Here is a 24,199-nt window from a genome sequence, read left to right as displayed (position 1 = left end):
TAACTACGAATGATTACTTGCCAACTTCCAAATTTTTTCGTGATCGTTTCGGGACTATCTTCCCATAATGTCGGCATGATTTTCGGCATCATTTGTGGACTGTTTCAAGATGGTTTTGACATTCTCTTCGGGATCATTTCAGAACTAGTTCGAGACCGCTTGGGGATTGCATTCAGGATCTTTTCGTGACTATTTCTGAACAGTTTCATGATTCTTTTCGTGATAGTTTCAATATTGTTTCGTGACTAGTTCGACACCACTTTGCTACTATCTTCGCACAAATTCGGGTTCTTCAAGGGGTGATTTCCGGATCTCTTCGGAGCCATTTTGCGACTATTTCCGGCTATATCGAAGAAATATAAGGATAATTTCAGATTATTCTCGAGATATTTCCAAGGGGGTTTCGGGAATGTGTTCGAAATTATTTCAAAACAATTTCAGAAATTTTTCGGTAATATTTCAAAGATATTTTAGAAATGTTTTAGAAGCTATTTCGAGATATATCAGGACCATTTCCAGATATTTATGGATTGTTTTTTAGATGATTGCAGGGCGGCCTCCGCATTATTCTGTGTTTTTTGTTCGCGAAAATTTCGGAACTTTATCCGGGTTATTTAATAGTAGTTTCAAGGCTATTTTAATCATAACTGGGCCGTTTGATTACTATTTCAAGGATCATTTCGGGACTATTTCAAACTATCTCCGTATCATTATGGACGTTTTATTGAGTAAATTTAGGAACAATATATGAATCATTTGGACCATTTCCTGATTGTGTTTTGGACTGTGACGGGTTAGTATTAAAAATTGGGCATTATGATTCAATAAGTTGATACCGAAAAAATCTAAAGAACAAAGTAATTGACCTCTGCTTTAAAAAAAATTTTTTTTTGTATTTATGATAAATATCTCTTCTTCCATTAAATATCATTACTTATGTATATTCATATCTTCATCAAAATTGTCTTTCATTCGTTGTTAATATCGTGATAAACTTAATGTAACGCGCTATTACTATAAACAAGCTTTGATTATATTTTTGAGACATAAATTTTGATAACTTCTTTATTGTCATTTAATAAGCCACCTTTTGACTGCTGTTGCTTTTATTGTGCTCAATGTTATATGAACGAAAAAATTAAGAGACCATACATCGATGGACAGCTCACAAAAAATATATATATGTATGGCTTTAAACTACTCACAAGCCATATGTCATACGAACTGGAGGTTTACGCCGATAAATTTATCGGCGGCGGCGGTGTAGGTTATATTATATACCGGCGACGGGGCTGGCGCGCCGACAAATTTATCGGCGTAAACCTCTAAACTGAATGGCTGTACTTAAGAGTATCACATTATCCACAACTATTGAATATGGAAACATACTGCTGACGTCAATGGTATGTTTGACGATATGGAACAATATCATAAAGTTGTGCATGAGTATCTGGGAGGCTTGTAATATGGAAATTTAAAAAAATAATATTTGGAAATGTTTTGTTTATATGGAGTTTAGGAAATCGACCTTTCGGCCATTTCGGAAAGATTCGGGGTTTTTGCCTCAAAATCTCGCTACTTGTTCAAAAAATTTCAGGAGTAGCTCCTTGTGGAGGGAGGGAGAAATATGTACTTAAAATGGTCAAACTTTTGTAGCGTAGTTTCGCCGAAGGAGATGTTCTGGGCTAACTCTAATACTCGTCGTCCGCACGATTTCCTTAAATCATTGGTGGCTCCATGCTGGTCACACACAAAGGGGACTTACGGTTACCATCTATCTACTTATCTACTAATAGTCATGACTCTCGTGGCACAGCTTTAACGGATTGGCTTCAATGCCGGCTTATTTTTGATCGCGCCAAAGGGCGCCTTCAGTTTTTTCAGCTGTTTCTAAGAGCTACTATTCCCGACGTGCGAACAGTATCAATCCCGACCACCAGTCGCTACCACGCATCCTGGCCCTATTACCATATGCCAGCACAGAAGCTATAGGACTGCGGCTTCGAAAACATTCGTCGACGTCAGTTTTCTAGACGCTCTAGGTGTAGCACCGAAAACTTTCTGACGGATAGTTTTGTCCCGCTAGCCTGCCGTAAACACCTTGAAACGTTAGGGAGTAACTAGTTCTAGACTAGTTCGACTATCTCCTACGTTAGGCTAGTAGAACACCCGGTCATTTCTTCAACTGTCTTGGGAAAGCCTACGTATTCACATTTGTAACAGGAGCCGTAGCGTGTAGATGATATTTAAACACGGTTGATAGGCTATATCCAATGTGATTCCCTCCAAGGGACTAGTTGGGGATAGGGCCGCCAAGTTTAGGAAACGTCAAACCAGGAGACTTGGCTGTTGAATGATGAAGTGTGAAAACCAAAATTAGCATTTCAGACGCTATTTTATATTTAAGCAAATAAAGTAAATTTTCGAACCATTCTCATAAGTGCATATACTTAAGTATGAGCTGAGAATCATTTCAAAGGAGTATTTGAACCCCTGGAGCCTACTAAAGGATTTTGCATCACTGATTTCGCTTATTCTTTCACCCAGTCGGGATATAAAAAAATAAAAAATAAAAAATCGGGATATCGGGAGAATTTAGAAAAAATCGGCACCTTTTTCGGGTATTTTTTTGTAAAAATTATGCGAAATGAGCGTATAAATTTATTATATAATTTTTATTTTCGGTGATGCAAAATCCGTATTTAGCTGGCATTGATCAGCGCCTGTTTTCTCAAATAACTTTGGAACAGCTAGAAAGTGTTAAGTTTCGCTATTGGATATTTATAACTGACAGTGATGCACATCCCTTGATACCCCTTTCGACCATATCGGTCCAATTTTCGAAATGAATAATAAATCGGCTAGACAGTCTTAAAATAGTACAAAATATAGTAACGCGCCGAACGCCGCCGCGGTGTCGATATTTTTGACATTCGGCAGCGGCGGTGGAATTTATCGGCGGCGTATATCTCTAATACGAACTATGTAGATACAATATATTTTTTATAATTTATTTATTTTCAGATATAATACTCTATGAGATACATGAAATCTTACAGACTACGTATCGGCTTACAATTATCACTACAGTTTAGGTTAAAACTGCATTAAGTTGTAATTTGAATTTAGACTTATTAAGCGCCAAAGAATTTAAGAACAAATAAGAGTCACGTAACGTTCTGAAAAAAGGGGCGAGATATGCATAGTAAGTCTCATTCAAAAAAAAAATATGTCATTACTTCTAAGGTTCCTGTGAGAAACCATGAATATAATTTGTTCTTATAGAAAGGAAACATCTACTAAGCATTGACTGAAGTCGAACACAAAGCTAAGAGATAGTATTATTTTTCTGCTGTGTAACTTCTTTAAGTTAATAAGAAGGTATCTTGAATTATATAGAGGGATAGGATTCATAAAGTTTAAACCGCGAAGGTAAAATTTCCAAAAAATTTTTTGCAACCGTTCTAGTATCTTAATAAGCCCATCTCCATATAAAAACTGCTAGTTACAGCTTGGAACATACTAAAGATGTATAAAGAAGTTTTAAAGTGTAGATATTAATAAAATGGGATGTAGAGATTAAAGTATGGGATTTATAAAAAGTTACGTGAAAATATTTACTAATAATACGATGCAGGTAATTTCTCTTGCACCAATCAGCTATGCTCTTTAGATCTGCTTGAACGCTTACCGCATCAGACACTCAAGAGATTTTTAAAAAGATTTGGAAATCATCTGCATACCGAAAGAACTTTGAGGAGGCAAAACAAGAGCTAATATCTTTAATAACTATAATGAATGAATGAATTATAAAAGCTAAAGAAATTTTCAAAATATTTTGTATATTCTTTGTAGGTGTTAAGAAAAATATCCAAAAAATCGTCTGAACTGATGACATAAACATACAGATTGTTTTTTTTTTTTTTATTTTGCTAAAAACTCTGCATCATTATTTTGAGTAAGCAATCGCAAATGCCGTCACTTTCTTCATATCAAACAGACGTGACGATATGTCCTAGAGACCTTATCACCTAATGCACAATCGAAACTATTTATGCCTTAAAAAATAAATAAATGTAAGGCGCGATAACGTCCGAAGAGATTTTAGGCAGAGCTTCTTTCAAATTTGGCGGGACGAGACCTACGGCGGAGCACGCTACCATCACACCACGGCGGCCTTTATGTTGGCAAAACTAAATTAAATGTGTAAAATCGCATTTCGTCAAGAATCACGCCAGTAAAACAAAACTAAACAAAATACCATACCAAAATAAACAAATTGTTTCCAATTTTTTTTCCTCCCAGATTTGTTTTGCTTGGTCGGGAAAAAAATTAAATCATTGTCATTCGTTGTACTAATTTTCTAATCTGGTTCCTCATTGTCCAATTTTATTTCTTTTTACGATTGGGCGCAAAGTGGTTGTTGAGCAAATTGTCACTCAAATCATTTATTTTATAAGTACGTCTGTTTGTCTATCCGAAATATTGAATGCAAAATAGCCGTTTGTACAAAATTATCAAGACAAAAATAACAATGAAATGAATTGTATCAGTTTTATTTCCATATCTGCTTATAGTACATACCATGCTAATATGTTTACATTACGCATGTAGATTTTTTCGATTTCTATAATCCTGGTATTTCCGGGATCCCTTAATTCCAATCCCGAGATCCCAGTATTGAGATATTCATTATTTTGCAATAGTTAACTTGAAAAACGTAAATCAACACTGCTTGTTCTTGAATTCTGTTAGATGTTGCAAATCCCGGGATTTCGGGAGCCCGGGTAACCGAAATGTGTCTAACTTATATACATACATAGATAGAACCCTCACGTGGAATGCTCATTTGGATGCTATCCTAAACAAGGCAACAAGAGCTTTCTTCGCCCGTACTCGTCTCTACGGCAAAACGTGGGGGATTGGTCCAAAAATGGTATATTGGACATTTAATACTGCCTTAAGGCCAATAGTCACCTATGCTTCTCTAGTTTGGTGGCAGAAGGCCACGCAAAGAAAAGCAACGGCTAAACTAAGCAAACTGCATCGATTAGTTTGCGTTGGCATAACGGGTGCGATGAGAACCGCCCCTGCTGACGCACTTAGTGCTTTAGTGGGAATACCTCCCTGCCCTATTCTGATAGAGAAAGAGGCAACACTAGGTGCACTAAGACTTCCAAATATTTCTGAGTTGAAGGAAGGAAATATGATAGTGGCAGCCACCGTGGTGTGATGGTAGCGTGCTCCACCTACCACACCGTATGCCCTGGGTTCGCACCCCGGACAAAGCAACATCAAAAATTTTAGAAATAAGGTTTTTAAATTAGAAAGAAAATTTGTCTAAGCGGGGTCGCCCCTCGGCAGTGTTTGGCAAGTGCTCCGGGTGTATTTCTGCCATGAAAAGCTCTCAGTGAAAACTCATCTGCCTTACATATGCCGTTCGGAGTCGGCATAAAACATGTAGGTCCCGTCCGGCCAATTTGTAGGGAAAATCAAGAGGAGAACGACGCAAATTGGAAGAGAATCTCTGCCTTAGATCTCTTCGGAGATTAGCGCGCCTTACATTTTATTTTTATATGAAAGTAATAAGAAAATTCATAGGAAACTCATTTCAACTGCGTGACGTAATGTCCCCTAAGCTCAGAAAGTCATGGAACTTTGAAGTGTCCATTGTGGACAGGACCCACTGGGAATAGGGAATCTCTATAACGACCCTGACTCAGAGGTCTGGTACACGGATGGATCGAAATTCGATGACGGAAGAACGGGAGCTGGCATATCTGTGGGCCAATCTTCAAAAAATCGATACCAATGGGATGTCACCCCACCATATTTCAGGCAGAAATTCATGCAATAGAGGTCTGTGGTAGAGAATGTCTGCGGAGAGGCTCAACATCGAAGAGAATCTACATTATGTCGGACAGCCAGGCGGCACTGCGTGCCTTGCAATCCTACGCAGTTACATCTAAGCTAGTGGATGAATGCACTGAAATCCTTAATGCCCTGGGAGCCAAAAACAAGGTTTTGTTGGAATGGGTTACCAGACATCAGGGACATGAAGGTAATGAACGTGCAGATTACCAAGCAAAGCAGGGTGCTACATCAGCATTCTATGATCCAGAGCCCTTTTGTGGACTCACAAAAGCACACTCCAGGGAAACTATAAGTAACTGGAAAATTAAACAATTTAGACTTCACTGGATTGATTGCCCAGGGCAAAGGCAGGCCAAACTGTTTATACTTCCGGCAACGAAAGTATCAGCCAAACTCATTAACCTAAGCAGGGAGGACCTAAGAACTCTTACTGGGTACTACACGGGCCACTGCGGTCTACGATATCACCTAAGTAAATTAAATCTATCTGATACCCAAATTTGTCATTACTGTGAGCTGGATGATGAAACGCCGGTTCACGTTCTCTGCGAATGCGTCACTCCAACCAGGCAGGGACTATTCCATCTAGGTGGTGGGACTCTTAATCCCTATGTGATATGGAGTAAAAAGCCTGAAGAGGTACTTAGATACATCAAGAGCCTCCAGATACAAAATTAGGCTGAAAGGTCTTGCACAACAGATCTGCACAAAGGTCGCAGTGCTTCCAGACCTATTAATAATCATAATATACATACATATGTATATACATGAGACTGAACGAGTTAGGAAATAAAGTGCATTAAAATAATTCAATTGAAACAAAATATGCACAAGGAAAGTTGAAAACAGCGCACTTGATACTTTTACGTTCTATTATGATGACACGTAAACTAAAGGCGACACTGCTTTCTAAATCAAATCTGAGGCGAATATCAACCCCTTTTCCTTGGACAGTGACGTGCATCCATTTTGAGATATTTATGTCTTGTCCTTGAAAAAAGTGGACAGTCCTTGAAAAACCTCGATCTCGTAATCCTTCATGCAACTTGCATAGCTGGGCTGGTGGTATTCTTCGGCACTCGAATAAAAAAAATAAATGTAAGGCGCGATAACCTCCGAAGAGATCTAAGGCCGAGCTTCTCTTCCAATTTGCGTCGTGCTCCTCTTGATTTTTCCCTACAAATTGGCCGGACGGGACCTACATGTTTTATGCCGACTCCGAACGGCATCTGCAAGGCAGATGAGTTTTCACTGAGAGCTTTTCATGGCAGAAATACAATCGGAGCGCTTGCCAGACACTGCCGAGGGGCGACCCCGCTTAGAAAAATTTTCTTCTAATTGAAAAATCTTATTTCTAAAATTTTGATGTTGCTTTGTCCGGGAGTTGAACCCAGGGCATACGGTGTAATAGGCAGATCACGCTACCATCACACCACGGTGGCCGGCACTGGAATAATAATTGGAAAATAGGCTTTAGCGTACCCCAGTAGTCTCACTGAGCAAGTGGCAGCACCATATGGCCAGTGCAACCACGTGCTAGTTCAAGAGCTCTCAAACCATGCTCGGCAGCACAGTTTCTAAGCCCAGTGCTCTAACAATTGCTAAGGGTCCGACTGACAGCGAAAAACTCCCCTTGGAAGACGCTGCAGTTCCTGACGAAATATTCTCTTTCAACGTCCCGTTTCCAGTTTTCTGACATTCAATAGTGTGTAGTGCTTTTCACCAGACCAACACTCCATACAGTGAAAAACATTCTTGGAAAGACCCCAGCGTGCTTCAATGATCCACACCAGTGTATAAGCTTGCAATGCAGCATTGTGTTAAGTATTATGACAAATTACTTAATCCTATCTAATAGTAACTGATGAAGGATGGAGTGAATACAGGGATCATGTCGCTCTCCTAATTTGTGTAAACTTTAGTAATAACTCAGCGCAATATACTCCAGAGAGATTAAGGCCTCAAGGGTACATAACTTCTAATTAAATGCCAGATATAGGTTTATTTGTTGAAATGTATGGATCTCGTTCGCTTTACGCAGTTTCATTTTCTTCTTTCTTCTTCCCCTTCTTTTACATTTTCAGCTGTTATACTATCTCTTTTCCACTCTGTTTTTGCTTCTCCCTCTATATCTTATATTTCTCTCTGTAAGCGTTGTCGTCCTGAGTCCGTTACTATGGCAAGTCCGTTGTCCTATCTCATGTTGCTCGATTTTTTCACGAAATCATCCAACGCTCTTCGCACGGAGCTGTCCGCCTCATTTATATTCATTTCGGAACCTTTCCTGGACATCTCATCTGTTAATACTTTCCCTTCAATATCGCTATGCCCTGGGACCCAGCAAATGGAGACATTGAAATACCTTGTGGACATCAGCGGAACTCGACACCTCCCCACGGTATCCGACTTCATCAGGTTGCATTCTAATCTCTTTCAGGCGGCCTAGCTATGGACAAATATCGTTATATTTATGTCTGTGACCGTACTGTCTTGGAACAGTCTAGCTGCTTACTCTATGACATAGACCTCCGCCTGCAATACACTGCATGAGTCAGGAAGTCGGTGCGATTGATTTTCCTGCACTTGCTGCCAGCAAATTTTAGCCCCAGCTCTAGTGCACTTTTCCATTATCGAGCTTACACTTGCTTTTACTGTTACTTTAACTATTACTCTTAGTCCCACTCTTATTCCCATTCTTATCCCTACTTTTACTCTTACTATCACTCTTAAGCGCACCACTAAGTTTACTCTTGATGAAACGATGAGACGGCGGTACATTTTCTGTGCATCTGGGTCCGAAGTGCATACTCTACGGCGAAAAAACTCTAAAAAAAAGTGTCCATTTAAAGCATCTGCAGTGTTGGCTTTACTACCTTTCCTGCCTTAAGGAGTATGAGATGTTGGAGCATATTATGTGCATCCTTCGAGACTTCGCTAGGATCTGGGATGATGGAGCCAAGTCAATTTTCAAAAAATTTATAAACTTCGCTAAAGAGATGACTTGCCTATCATATGAAAAAGTTCATCAGGTATTCAAGGGGTTGGTAAACGTAATTCAAAGCTTCGGCAACTCGATTATTAGCCTTACCTACGAGAGGCGAATCCTGTTACAAATATGCATGCATCATACACATATTTATCAGGCTCTGTTGGCCACAAGTGCCCCATGGGACTAGGAGGTGGGGGAAGAAATTGCCTAGAAGGTCCAATGTGATCATAGCAAATCGTTCCCGAGTTGGTCGCGCTAGTATCTTAATGTCTTTTTGTTACCGGAATGTACCTAACATATATCAGGCAAATGACCATAAGCATCGATAACACTCTCAAAAACCTTCGGGAAGTGTCACTATCGCTACAACAACAACAAAACAAATTTTATCAATTTATTTGTACAAGTAGATATATAACAATTTTTCGATATCGAAAACTGGGTGCCCTTGGTTTCTATGAGTCTTGTGCAATGCAACCGTATAAATAAGTTGAAACTTTGACCTTAAAGTTTTATAAAATGAAATCTGGTTTAAAGTTTGGGAAAAGTATTCGATGGCTAAAATCTAAGTTACTTACTAGCAGGAGCTTTTAATTGCGATCAAAACCCGTCCACGTCTCTGCTGGAAACCATTATTCATAAAATATTAACAGGTTCCCTGTCCCATATATCATATATGATTCGTGTTAGCAATTTTATACCGTGTCCGAAACGCTCGTGTATCATATATGAGCAATCTTAGATATACCTTATAATATGGAAATTACTTAAACGTGGTGAGCTGTTTCTGTTTCTCGTATGGGCCGTAGCTGTATAGACTTTGTAAACTGTAAACTTAAAAAAAAAACTTTAAAAAATTAGGAGATTTTCAAATACTTACAAAAAATTCGTTAAAATCCGTCAAAATTTTTGTTTGTTGTTTTTGTATATTTTTTTTTTTACTATTATCTTTAAAAAGCGTATACCTTCAATATTTGTTCCAGCGTAATTACGAATCTTGAATAAAATCATTGAGCATGGAGCAATTTACGGATATTGTTATATGGGACAAGGAACCTGTTAAACTTCGATGCTAAAATGACGTTTATCTAAGACCGGAACCAATACTTATCCCAAAACAAATATAATTGCCAAGAAAAAAAAGATTCTCTTATCCGTTTTAAATGCAGTCTTATTCTTAAAATATTTTTAAGGAAACTAAGTATTATGAATTATTTAAATTAGTTGAACTTGTACAACTACTATTAATCGCGAAAATATTTTGAACAACTTGTTGTGCATTTTCTAAGCGATTCAATGTGAAAAATTGAAAACCATAAATATTGACATCACTCGCCAATATTGTTTGTACGCTCTGCACCGCATTCTCAACCGCATACGCATTAAATGCCTTCGGATCATTCTCCAATTCTTTATATTTAATTAGCTGTTCATCGGGTATCATCACTTTTGCAACATTTTTGATAAATTTTAAAATACGCATATTATTTGGTGTTGTTACTCCGACGATTATCGGCACATTGATGCCATTATCGCGACACTTGCGAACAAAACGTATAATTGACTCCGGTGAGAAACAAATTTGTGTGATGATGAAGTCGGCACCGGCATTGACCTGTTACAAAAAAAGCAAACAAAAAATCATTAAACAAGCTAAAATAAACAATATTGAAAAGTACATAGTTTTAGTAAATATAAAATGATTTCTTGTGGTCATGTGACAAGTATCAAACTGAGCGGGGATGTACCGACTTCACACTTAAACGAGCATTGTTTGCAAACAGTGCTTAATATTTTTTTTAGCTTTAAAAATATTTCAGTAGCATTCTTAGTTAGGGGAGTTTTGTTCATATTGAAATTAATAACTATTTATTTATTTATTGCTAAGTATTATGACTTGTTTTATTTACTTACATTAAAATAATTTTTTTTCAGAATTTAAGAGATATGTGCGAATCAAAAATTGTATTAGCCGTTTTTAATAAATTTTCTTAAAAAGCAGTAAAATCATACAAAGTTAGAGTTTTCGATTTCTAGACCTTCCCCTATGTTTGAAATATTTAAAACTGCACCCAAGCAGTTATGACATTTATGTTAAAAGCCTCAGAAAAATATTTTCACTGTAAAATGTGTTACTTTAAAGCTGCAGTTAATCGTTGACTTTTTTTTTACATGCCTTATATCATGGATGCCCATGCAATGGCTCTTCTGGCTCCGTATGGCTCTCAACAACATCATTTGGCTCCGGCTGACTCACAACAACCTAATCGAGTTCGGTAGAATAACATTGCATATAGTCACAGCATGCTTTAAAGCTCAAAGTATTCAAATTTTGATTGACGTTGGTGCCGGGAACGAACGGCAAGACAATCGATCGACATTAGTCCAGTGCTGGCCGGCCTCCACTGTTCTGATTTAATTGTGTTTAGCTGCTTGCTAAATTGAGTTGCAAGCTAAAAAAAAGTAAAATTTCTTGTTTTGTTTTGTTATTTTGACTGTTCCATTCCGGAAAGGAAATTGTTGTACTTTTTTTTGACGTTGTTGTCGTTTGGCTCCGTTAGTCAAATCCCTTAAGCAGGCTTGCTTTATATAAAGTCATGTTCAATACAAATTTGGGAAGCCTTGCAATCGATTTTTGAGTAACTTTTCTTTTAGCTAGAGTCTTGAAACTTGGTAAATGCTTCAGAACCCGTTGGCAATGCAAAACTAGGGTAAAACTGTTGCTAGGTGGCGCCAGGAAACTTCGCTGTCAAGCTCCACAGCAGTTAATCTGGCCGCTCATATTTGTCCCATCTCTAAGGACTAGATTATTAGCTATAATTTTATATTTATATTTTTACGCTTCTCCTTTATTTCGTACTTCCATTTAGATATGACATCCTAGAAATGGTTCTCCGGCTAGGAAAAAAATCGCCATCTCTAAAACTTGTTCAAAATTACTGATTATCGAAGCGAAAAAATGTTATGGGAAATCTAGTTATTTAGTTATCGATTAGAAGTTAAGTATGGAAATGAAGATAATCTTGTTACATGTAAAGTAGGCCTTAGAGTGCAAAATTATTCCAGATGTTGAAAAGATCAATATATTTAGAGATCTTTGGAAAGTCCCTTCAGAGCATCCCTTCTTAGCAATTACCGAACTTAGGGGAACAAATCTTTCTAGATTGGAAATTTTACAGTAAAGAGATTATTAAATGTCTAGAAGTTGCGCTCTTCCTTACATGTCCATTTATAAAGGAAATGTTAGACAAAAATTTCATCTCCTGTCAATTGCTCATTTGTTGATCAAACCGTTAAACCTATATAATTTTTTCTTTTGAAATCGGGTACTTTTGTATGGGTTACTTTCTTGAAATCAGTTACTTTTGGTGTCAGTTACTTTTCGAGAAGCTTAGTTTTGAAAACGGCTACTTTTGGAAACAGTCGCTTTTGGTAAAAGTTACTTTTGGAACCGTTTACTTCGAAACCGGTTACTTTTTGTACCGATTATTTTTGGAAGCTGTCACTTTTGGAAGTATATTTTATAATCTGTAATGAACTCTTTAAATTTTATTTAATAATTCATTATATTATCCCGCGCTATATGAGTACTTAGTTATTGAAATTTTATGTTTCGGTCTAATAACTTTGACAGACAATAGAAATTATTCATCAATTTTAATTTTTGCAATTATGAATTAAATAAATAAAAATAAATGTAAGGCGCGATAACCTCCGAAGAGATCTAAGGCCGAGCTTCTCTTCCAATTTGCGTCGTGCTCCTCTTGATTTTTCCCTACAAATTGGCCAGACGGGACCTACATGTTTTATGCCGACTCCGAACGGCATCTGCAAGGCAGATGAGTTTTCACTGAGAGCTTTTCATGGCAGAAATACAATCGGAGCGCTTGCCAGACACTGCCGAGGGGCGACCCCGCTTAGAAAAATTTTCTTCTAATTGAAAAATCTTATTTCTAAAATTTTGATGTTGCTTTGCCCGGGAGTTGAACCCAGGGCATACGGTGTAATAGGCGGAGCACGCTACCATCACACCACGGTGGCCGCCAATTATGAATTACTCCAAAAAAAACTACATTTCACACTCCAAATACGTATGTATGTCATGGCTAATTGTTTCTAGAGCATTGATATTGTATAAATCGAAATGCTGAAAAATGTTTTTATTTTGCATCCACTCATGATTCAATTACTCACAGTAGAGCTTTGACAGTCGCGAATTAAAAAAATAGGACGGGTTGCTTTTGTGAAGCAAGCAAAGGGGTATAATTCATTACCATTTAGTGAAAATTCTAGAATAGATGTACTAAACAAGTAAGTATTATATAAGTAGCAATAGTAGTTTTGTAAAGGGCAGCCGTTTTTCAGTAAATTATTCATTATTTACTAAATACTTCATGAAATGATATATTGTTACTTATATTGCTTTTCTGATTTCTGACTTTATACGAACTGTAAATTCAAACTTTCACTTTGATAGAAGAGTCCATTGTACAGCTTTGGTGCGGTCGTCCTACACAGAGTTTGTTTACTGCAGAATGGAACAAAGAGCTAATCGTTTCTTAACAACTGACATACTAAGCTACTTTAATGTCACCGCTTCATTGACATGAAAATAAAAACAGGAAAGAAAATTGTTGCGAATTGTTAAAAGCTAGTTACGAATCCATTGAGAAAAATTTTACAACCTAAAGACATGACAAGCATATTGACAATTTTTTGTTAAAGTATGTTGAATGCAAAAACGCAGCCCGATTATTCCCAATATATACAGCGAAACCACAAATACTTATGTAAGTGGAGAATTCAAACATACGGAATGAATAAGTAACACGTTCAATGAGTACAATATTTCGTTATAAAGAAATGATTGTGCAATACGTCTAAAACTCATTGCAAATGCATGTCGGTATATTTTCTTTTTGTAGTTTGCAAATATACTACAACAGTTTGCAACTGCAATGATGCTAGACCATTTTCACATAATCCTGGTACTTTTTGGTACTTTTCGTAATTTCTGCCCCATTTTAACAGATAGAAGCATAAAATTTCAAACAATGCTTACATATATTACAAACAAGTAAGGAAGGCTAAGTTCGGGTGTAACCGAACATTACATACTCAGTTGAGAGCTATGGAGACAAAATAAGGGAAAATCACCATTTAGCAAATTGACCCTAGGGTAACCCTGGAATGTGTTTGTATGACATGGGCATCAAATGGAAGGTATTAAAGCGTATTTTAAGAGGGAGTGGGGCATAGTTCTATAGGTGGACGCCATTTAAGGATATCCCCATAAAGGTGGACCTGGGCTGACTCTAGAATTTGTTTGTACGATATGGTTATCAAACGAAAGGTGTTAATGAGTATTTTAAAAGGGCGTGGGCCCTAGTTCTATAGGTGGACGCCTTTTCGAGATATCGCCGTGAAGGTGGACCAGGGGTAATGCTAGAATTTGCTTGTACGATATGGGTATTAAATGAAAGGTGTTAATGAGTTTTTTAAAAGGGCGTCGGCCCTAGTTCTATAGGTGGACGCCTTTTCAAGATATCGCTATAAAGGTGGACCAGAGGTGACGCTAGAATTTGTTTGTACAATATGGGCATCAAATGAAAGGTGTCAATGATTATTTTAAAAGGGAGTGGGCCTTAGTTCTATAGGTGGACGCCTTTTCGAGATATCGCCATAAAGGTGGACCATGGGTGACTCTAGATATTGTTTGTACGATATGGGTATCAAATGAAATATGTTAATGAGTATATTAAAAGGGGGTGGGCCTTAGTTCTATAGGTGGACGCCTTTTCGAGATATCGCCATAAAGGTGGACCAGGGGTGACTCTATAATGTGTTTGTACGATATGGGTATCAAATTAAAGGTATTAATGAGAGTTTTAAAAGGGAGTGGTGGTAGTTGTATATGTGAAGGCGTTTTCCAGATATCGACCAAAATGTGGACCAGGGTGACCCAGACCATCATGTCGGGTACCGCTAATTTATTTATATATGTCATACCACGAACAGTATTCCTGCCAAGATTCCAAGGGCTTTTGATTTCGCCCTGCAGAACTTTTTCATTTTCTTCTACTTTATATGGTAGGTGTCGCACCCAGTTTACAAAGTTTTTTCTAAAGTTAAATTTTGCGTCAATAAACCAATCCAATTACCATGTTTCATCCCTTTTTTCGTATTTGGTATAGAATTATTGCATTTTTTTCATTTTTCGAAATTTTCGATATCGAAAATTTCGGCGTGGCCATAGTCGGATTTCGGCCGTTTTTTATACCAATACAAAATGAGTTGAGATAAATACGTGAACTGAGTTTAGTAAAGATATATCGATTTTTGCTCAAGCTATCGAGTTAACGGCCGAGTGGAAGGACAGACGGTGGATTGTGTATAAAAACTGGGCGTGGCTTCAACCGATTTCGCCCTCTTTCACAGAAAACAGTTACCGTCCTAGAATCTAAGCCCCTAACAAAGTTCCAAAGGATTGGTAAATTTTTGTTCGACTTATGGCATTAAAAGTATCCTAGACAAATTAAATGAAAAAGGGCGGAGCCACGCCCATTTTGAAATTTTCTTTTATTTTTGTATTTTGTTGCACCATATCATTACTGGAGTTGAATGTTGACATAATTTACTTATATACTGTAAAGATATTAACTTTTTTTTTTAATTTGACTTAAAAAAAATTTTTTTAAAGTGGCCGTGGTCGTTCTCCGATTTGGCTAATTTTTATTAAGCATACATATAGTAATAGGGTTACCGTTCGTGCCAAATTTCATCATGATATCTTCAACGACTGCCAAATTACAGCTTGCAAAACTTCTAAACTACTCACTTACTTACTTCATTGGTGCTTAACCGCCTAAATTACCTTCTTTTAAAAGTGGGCGGTGCCACGCCCATTGTCCAAAATTTTACTAATTTTCTATTCTGCGTCATAAGTTTAACTCACCTACCAAGTTTCATCGCTTTATCCGTCTTTGGTAATGAATTATCACACTTTCGATTTTTCGAAATTTTCGATATCGAAAAAGTGGGCGTGATTATAGTCCGATATCGATCTGAGATGAGTGCCCAGGAACCTACATACCAAATTTCATCAAGATACCTCAACATTTACTCAAGATATCGTGTTAACGGACGGACGGACGGACATGTCTCAATCAAATTTTTTTTCGATACTGATGATTTTGATATATGGAAGTCTAATCTATCTTGATTCCTTTATACATATACAACCAACCGTTATCCAATCAAAGTTAATATACTCTGTATATACTCGATATGTTTACAGGCGCGTATCAACAGAGCCTGGTTACATTGGATTTTAAATTTTTTCATTGCACTTCTTATAAATTTTTGTTATAAATTTCATAGTAATAGCGCTCCAAGGCAGGGTAATTCTGTACTATTTTAAATATTTAGTAGTAGCAAAAATTAAATCTACGGTACGCAATTACTTGGAAACTTTTTTAAATTTCTATTCGTACTTTGCTGCGTAGTGTACTCTTTGCACACGAATGCTTTGCGATGTCTATAATATACAAATGAGTATCTGAATATGAGGGACCCACATATTCCAAAAAAATGTATTTATTTTGCGATTCGTTTGAAATGTAGTAAAGGGGTACCTCTTTGACAAAGATAATATATATATATATATATATAATATTTTCATTCTGGGAAGTGGATCAGGGGTGAGCAATTCTAAATAAAACAGTTTATAGTGCAATTCACTTGAAATTGGGTAAAGGCTACTTCCCTAACCATATCTTTATTTGAAAAACTTTTTATTCCGGGAAGTGAACCAGGGGCCTTATTAAATTTTATTCTGCCCTCTTTGCAAATTATAAATGTTTGTAGAACACACTACACATTTTACTTCTAGATTGGAAAATGCTATTTTAATTTTTTTCATGGAACAAAATTGGAAGTGGGAGGAAACCCCTTTTGCTTTTTTCATAAGAACAGAATCGATCCTTTGTTTAGAAATATCAAGACATATCATTTTTCGTAAATGTGACGAACAACCTGATGATAAGAAATATTATTATTTAAAAATTTGTTTAAGTGAAACATTTGAAGCGCTCTTAAAAAAAAAACAAAAAAAAATAATCAGCTGAAATTAAACGCTATGACGCGAGCTTAGACTAAGCAGCGTCCGGCGAGATAACTTTAAGACAACAAAACATACAAACACATCAACAAATCTTAAATAGAAGGCAACAAATTATTAAAAATTGTTTTTTGTGTCAAGCTATACATGATAACATTGTTTTGTATGATTGATGCTATATTTTCCAGTAAATTGAAAAAAAAAAAATTGTACTAAGATCAATATTCTAATAATAGATCTAGAGTACTAGGCTAGCCAGGGAATGTGCAAATAACTTTCTGCCATTCTTGTAATTCCTTAATTCCACTTATGATGTACAAGCCGGCGCTTCATTTGCCTTTCTTGAATTAATTTTTTTTTCGCAAATGCGTTTTGTATTAATTTATTCACTTGTATATTTATTTAATTAATTAAAATAATATACTAAGTCCGTCTTCTGTTTTTTGTTTTCTTAATTATTCGTATGCGACTTTTATCTATGCATGGAACTAAAATAAGTGAATGACCTACGACAATAACAATAGAACTTTGTTTCAAAGTTAGGGGCCAATAATAAAAACAAATGGTTGTCTTCTTAGAACGAAATATCAGCTTATAGGGCTGTTTTTGTTTTTAATTTATGTAAAACAAGTAAGAACGGGACTGTCTTCGGCTGTGCCGAAGACTTCATACCTTTCATGAATGGGGCTGAACAATAATCTTATGCCGTTCGTAATCTCCGAATAATCGGATGTATAAGATAAGAAATATATAGTGAACAGATCTACATACCTTAACGATTTTTAAGATAAATATAAAATAAAAAACAGGTAGGTACTTTGTGTGAGGATGCAAAGTTTCAGGTTTTTTGTGGTCTGCGTGTAAAAACTATGACTACGAATCACGTATTTCAACAATATATGACGTAAACGTAACTATTTGATGAAATGTGATGAATTTTGAAGCTTCTAGCCGTAAAAAGGGGGCAAAAATTAGAGTTTATATGGGGTATATAATATATATACCACCGATCTCTATGATTTTTCAGACAACAATATATGCTATACACGTAAGCATTTGGTGAAATTTGAAGCTTCTAGCTGTTAAAATGGGGAAGAAATTGCGCAAAGTTTCTTAACTGAACAATCGGTTGTATGAGATATATACTATATATACTACCGATCTCAATGATTTTTTCAGACAACAATATATGCTATACACGTAAGCATTTGGTGAAATTTGAAGCTTCTAGCTGTTAAAATGGGGAAGAAATTGCGCAAAGTTTCTTATCTGAACAATCGGTTGTATGAGATATATACTATATATACAACCGATCTCTATGATTTTTTCAGACAATAATATATGCTATATACGTAAGCAATTGGTGAAATTTGAAGCTTATAGCTCTTAAAATGGGGTAGAAATTGCGAAAAGTTTCTTATCTGAACAATCGGTTGTATGAGATATATACTATATATACAACCGATCTCTATGATTTTTTCAGACAACAATATATGCTATATACGTAAGCAATAGGTGAAATTTGAAGCTTATAGCTGTTAAAATGGGGTAGAAATTGCGAAAAGTTTCTTATCTGAACAATCGGTTGTATGAGATATATACTATATATACAACCGATCTCTATGATTTTTTCAGACAACAATATATGCTATATACGTAAGCAATCGGTGAAATTTGAAGCTTATAGCTGTTAAAATGGGGTAGAAATTGCGAAAAGTTTCTTATCTGAACAATCGGTTGTATGAGATATATACTATATATACAACCGATCTCTATGATTTTTTCAGACAACAATATATGCTATATACGTAAGCAATTGGTGAAATTTGAAGCTTATAGCTGTTAAAATGGGGTAGAAATTGCGAAAAGTTTCTTATCTGAACAATCGGTTGTATGAGATATATACTATATATACAACCGATCTCTATGATTTTTTCAGACAACAATATATGCTATATACGTAAGCAATCGGTGAAATTTGAAGCTTATAGCTGTTAAAATGGGGTAGAAATTGCGAAAAGTTTCTTATCTGAACAATCGGTTGTATGAGATATATACTATATATACAACCGATCTCTATGATTTTTTCAGACAACAATATATGCTATATACGTAAGCAATTGGTGAAATTTGAAGCTTATAGCTGTTAAAATGGGGTAGAAATTGCGAAAAGTTTCTTATCTGAACAATCGGTTGTATGAGATATATACTATATATACAACCGATCTCTATGATTTTTTCAGACAACAATATATGCTATATACGTAAGCAATAGGTGAAATTTGAAGCTTATAGCTGTTAAAATGGGGTAGAAATTGCGAAAAGTTTCTTATCTGAACAATCGGTTGTATGAGATATATACTATATATACAACCGATCTCTATGATTTTTTCAGACAACAATATATGCTATATACGTAAGCAATCGGTGAAATTTGAAGCTTATAGCTGTTAAAATGGGGTAGAAATTGCGAAAAGTTTCTTATCTGAACAATCGGTTGTATGAGATATATACTATATATACAACCGATCTCTATGATTTTTTCAGACAACAATATATGCTATATAGGTAAATATTCGGTGAATTTTGAAGCTTCTAGCTGTTAAAATGGGGCTAAAATTTGCGAAAATATATATATATATACTATATATACCACCATATATATACTATATAGAACACCGATCATTATGATTTTTTCAGACAACAATATATGCTATATACGTAAGCATTCGTTGAAATTTGAAGCCTCTAGCTCTTAAAATAGGGCAGTAATTACGAAAAGTTCCTTATCTGAACAATCGGTTGTGGTGGATATATACTATATATACGACCGATCTCATAAATTTTTTCAGGCAACAATATGTGCAATATACGAAAGTATATGGTGAAGTTTGAAGCTTCAATCTGTTAAATTGGGTAAGATATTACAAAAATCCTCTTTTCCTGAAAAATCGGTTGTATGGAGGATATATGCTATAGTAGTCCGATCCGGTCGGTTCCGACAAATGTCTAATCGGACACCCAAATACACCCGCTCACCAAATTTTATCAAGATATCTCAAAAATTGAGGGACTAGTTTGCATACAAACAGACAGACGGACAGACGGACAGACGGACATGGCTAAATCAACTCAGCTCTTCATCCTGATTATTTCGGTGTACTTAATGGTGGGTCTATCTATTTTCCTTTAAGGACTTACAATTTTCGGTTTCGTGACGAAATTAATATACCATTTCATTTTCATGAAAGGTATAAAAAGAAAAAGCTGAATACACCTACTCTATGATATTCTCCTATTAAAATATTTTTCTTCAGCTGCCTGTTCTTCCTCTACTCTACCCCGTCCTAGTTTATTCCTATTTCTCCCATTGCCGAGCAGGTCAGAATCCGATATTCGCTTGGGAGACCTTTTTCGTCGCTGAAGTTGATAGTTTTAGTTTGCAAATTTATACACGCCATATAGTTGGCAACATAGTTGGGATGCCTCTAAACATATTTCCCAAACCGAAGGCTAGAAAAATACCGCACGGCGAGGTGAGTCAACAATATTGGTGACAGATCAAAAAAATTACATACTTCGAGACTATGGGAATGGCTTTAACGAGGATGCTGCTCATATTATATCTCATTGCTCACATTTTCGCACTAAATGATAGACTTCAAAAGAAGCGTTTCGTAAATGCCTTACGTCCGAGAACTTTATACCACAGTTTGTCAATATAAGAGTGGGCTTTGGGGCTAAATGACAAACTTTCCAACCGCCCAGTCGCATGAGTTAGAAACGTAAACTTGTGCTTTCCTGCCGATCTGGCATTGTTAAAGTGGAAATGCGGATTGGAGGCCGTGATTTCCAATCGCCTGGCTAAATTGACCCGAATAAAAAGATATAATGCGAAATGAATATTTATCAGAAAAGTACTTTAGCTCAGAAGATAAACTAGCGCTTTCTGACCGACACTATTGGACACAGACGATGATGAGGCAGAGAGGTCTCAGATTGGAAATCAACTTAAGTGCCTTCCCTGAGCGTCTTATTCTACCAGCGGAATAGTAACCGCTAGTACAGTAGGGGCCTGCACTCAGTGTGTATAAGGTGTAGTACTGTTTAAATCCCATACTGAGTTTTTAGGGCTTTCCATGTTACTTCTCGTGCCAGAAACAAAAAAAATAAAAATAAGCTGCATATGCGAATACTCTGAACCACTGGTTAGGCTGAACTGGCCGGTCCGTGAGGACCTCGCAAAGGCCGGGTGAGTCCATAGTGTTTTGACCGTAGTATAAGCTATGTTTTACGTGGGGAATGTTATATTGTTTGAGGACTATATTGTTTATTAAACTTGCTTTTACCCGGCACGTTGCTTCAGCAGAAAAACTAATTTCGGAAATCGGTATGAGTTTGAAAAATACTTCTTATTTAGTTATAGCTCACGATGAACACTCTCCTACTGTACTCTCTCTCTCTTTCTCTTTTTCTCTTGTTTTCTTTCTGCATCCTTATACATTCCTACACTTCCTCTCAATCACCTTCTGTCTCATTCTTAAATCCTTTTCCGCTCGGCCGTTAACACGATAACTTGAGCAAAAATCGATATATCGTAACTAAACTCAGTCCACGTACTTATCTGATCTCACTTTGTATTGGTATAAAAAATGTCCGAAATCCGACTATGACCACGCCCACTTTTCCGATATCGAAAATTACGAAAAATGAAAAAAATTCCATAATTCTATACTAAATGTGGAAAAAGTAATGAAACATGGTAATTGGGTTGGTTTATTGACGCAAAATATAACGTTCGAAAAAACTTTGTAAAATGGGTGTGACAGCTACCATCTTAAGTAGAAGAAAATGAAAAAGTTCTGCAGGGCGAAATCAAAAGCTCTTGGAATCTTGGCAGGAATACTGTTCGTGGTATGACATATATAAATAAATTAGCGGTATAGCGATATATTTTCAAATAAAAACAGCTTTCTGATGATGACGCAGTAAGCGTCGAAACGCGTCAAAGAATACAAAAACAACAAAGTACACTTATTAAAACGACCATAAAAGCTCTACCCAGCAAACCAAATTAGCGGTACCCGACAGAAAATGTTCTGGGTCACCCTAGTCCACATTTTGTTCGATATCTCGAAAACGCTTTCACATATACAACTAAGGGCTACTCCCTTTTAAAACCTCATTAATACCTTTAATTTGGTACCCATATCGTACAACACACATTCTAGAGTCACCCCCGGTCCACCTTTATGGCGATATCCTGAAAAAGCGTCCACCTATAGAACTAAGGCCCACTCCCTTTTAAAATACTCTTTAATACCTTCCATTTGACACCCATGTCATACAAACGTATTCCAGGGTTACCCTAGGTTCATTTTGCTAAATGGTGATTTTCCCTTATTTTGTCTCCATAGATCTCAGCTGAGTATGTAATGTTCGGTTACACCCGAACTTAGCCTTCCTTACTTGTTTTAAATTAAAAACAAAAACTTACCTTCTCTTTTAAGTGCATCATATCTTCTTCTATTGTTTTAGATTCAGGATGTCCTTCGGGATAACCAGCAACACCAATAGAAATTGTATCTGATAATTAATCAGAAAAGAGAAACGAAATCTTTAAATAAGCTTGCAAATAAATATGCACGTGCTACAATGTAAACAAACAATTACATTTACCCCACTGCACCAGGCGAAACACTCAATGCAAAAGCTTGACGCAATTAATTTATTTTATTATCAAATGGTGTATCAACAATTAAATATTACAACAACACATGCCATGAGTAACAGTAATAAAGTGCATAGCAAATAAGCAAAAAGTGTTAACTTGTTTGGAAAATTTTTTTAATTGTAATAAAAAAAGAGCAACTCATTAAGTAGTGTGTACTAAAAAAATGTCACCCTTCAAAATCACTGACATTAGCACTCACCTCCCCGCTTCGCACGTGCATATTCCACCAATTCTTTGGCATACAAAAATGCTTGCTTAGAATCAATCTCATCGCCGCGTAATGCTAGCAAATTTGTAAAATTAAGTTCCAAAAATGCATCCAGTCGCTTTGTATGCGCACGATAGCAAGTAAAATGTGGCATAACAACAACACGCTGACGCAATTGATTTCCCAAATTTATCGATTCTACATCCATGACATTCGCTACATTTGCATATTCCGCGCCAATCCATACGAGTGAGGTGAAAAGCGGTAATAAAGTACCGAAACTATCATAGTCCAATGTAGTCTGTCGTGGACCATAGGAGCGCGCTGTTAGCTCGATGCCATAGAAGAATTCTTTGGCGGCAGTTTTTTCAGCAAAAATTTGAGCTAAATTACGTTGCTTCGGCGGTAATTGTTTTTCGGAGAAGCGCACTTGCACAGGACGTGGCTGAAAGACTGGGGTGGGCGCTGCTATTGGCAAGGGTAAATGAGCGCCGGCGAATGTTGCATTGATTTCGTTGCTGACGCTTGTTGTTGGCGGCACATAGTCAGGATTGTGCATAATAAATATTTTTTTATTTCTTGTGAATCTTGTACTACGAATATGCTTCTTGGCAACACTTTTTTCACTTATTTCTTTTTTTCGTATTTTTCGGAACTTTGTATGTACTTCTTAAGCGCCTTAAGTCTACTTTTTACGTCCGTATCCGCCGATAGCGACAATGATCTGATTGTAGAAGCGTGCTTGAAACGAGTATATAAATATGTAAATGCGTTGAGGAAGCGTTGCTGAGTTTCGCCGTTTATTGAGCGTAACGTAAAAATCTTTCATGTGCTCAAATTTCGCGATTTTATACAAACTTGTATTGGTATCGCTACTTTTCGTAGGTTGGCTGATCCCGCCTTATTGATAAGTAGGACAACCAGCTTAAAGCATTGACTGAATAATGCTGATGCTGCACATTAGACTGGGTCGATTTATTAACCGATATCGCGCCATCGATTTTTCGATAGAATTTGGGCTCAGGAAAAAAAATTTTTTTTTTTCAAAAAAATGTTGTAAAAACTTTGGCGATAACAGTTTTTAAAAAAAAAAAAATTTTTTGCGTTTTGGGAAGTGTTTTGGTCGAAAAATGGACCCTTTCGCTATTTTTTTTCGCAGGCTCGAAAATTACTTTTTTGGGTATGCATAGTGGAACTTTTTTTTTCTGAGCCCAAATCCTATCGAAAAATCGATGGCGCGATATCGGTTAACTTTCGTCCATACAAATCGACCCA

The 24,199-nt window shown here is 36.5% G+C and overlaps 1 protein-coding gene across 1 annotated transcript; it reads right to left on the bottom strand.

The window, feature by feature from the left end:
• Positions 1-9,247: 9,247 nt before the first annotated feature.
• On the bottom strand, positions 9,248-23,659 carry LOC137249449 (5,10-methylenetetrahydrofolate reductase). Its single transcript, XM_067780952.1, has 3 exons — positions 22,916-23,659; positions 22,480-22,568; positions 9,248-10,478 (listed from the first exon to the last, which is right to left on the bottom strand). The coding sequence occupies exons 1-3, from the start codon at positions 23,481-23,483 to the stop codon at positions 10,068-10,070; spliced, it is 1,068 nt and encodes a 355-aa protein (XP_067637053.1). The 5' UTR covers positions 23,484-23,659; the 3' UTR covers positions 9,248-10,067.
• Positions 23,660-24,199: the final 540 nt, after the last annotated feature.

The sequence above is a fragment of the Eurosta solidaginis genome, chromosome 4 (assembly GCF_040869045.1).
Source record: "Eurosta solidaginis isolate ZX-2024a chromosome 4, ASM4086904v1, whole genome shotgun sequence".
Taxonomy (NCBI): domain Eukaryota; kingdom Metazoa; phylum Arthropoda; class Insecta; order Diptera; family Tephritidae; genus Eurosta; species Eurosta solidaginis.
This window is presented reverse-complemented; position numbering and strand designations above follow the sequence as displayed.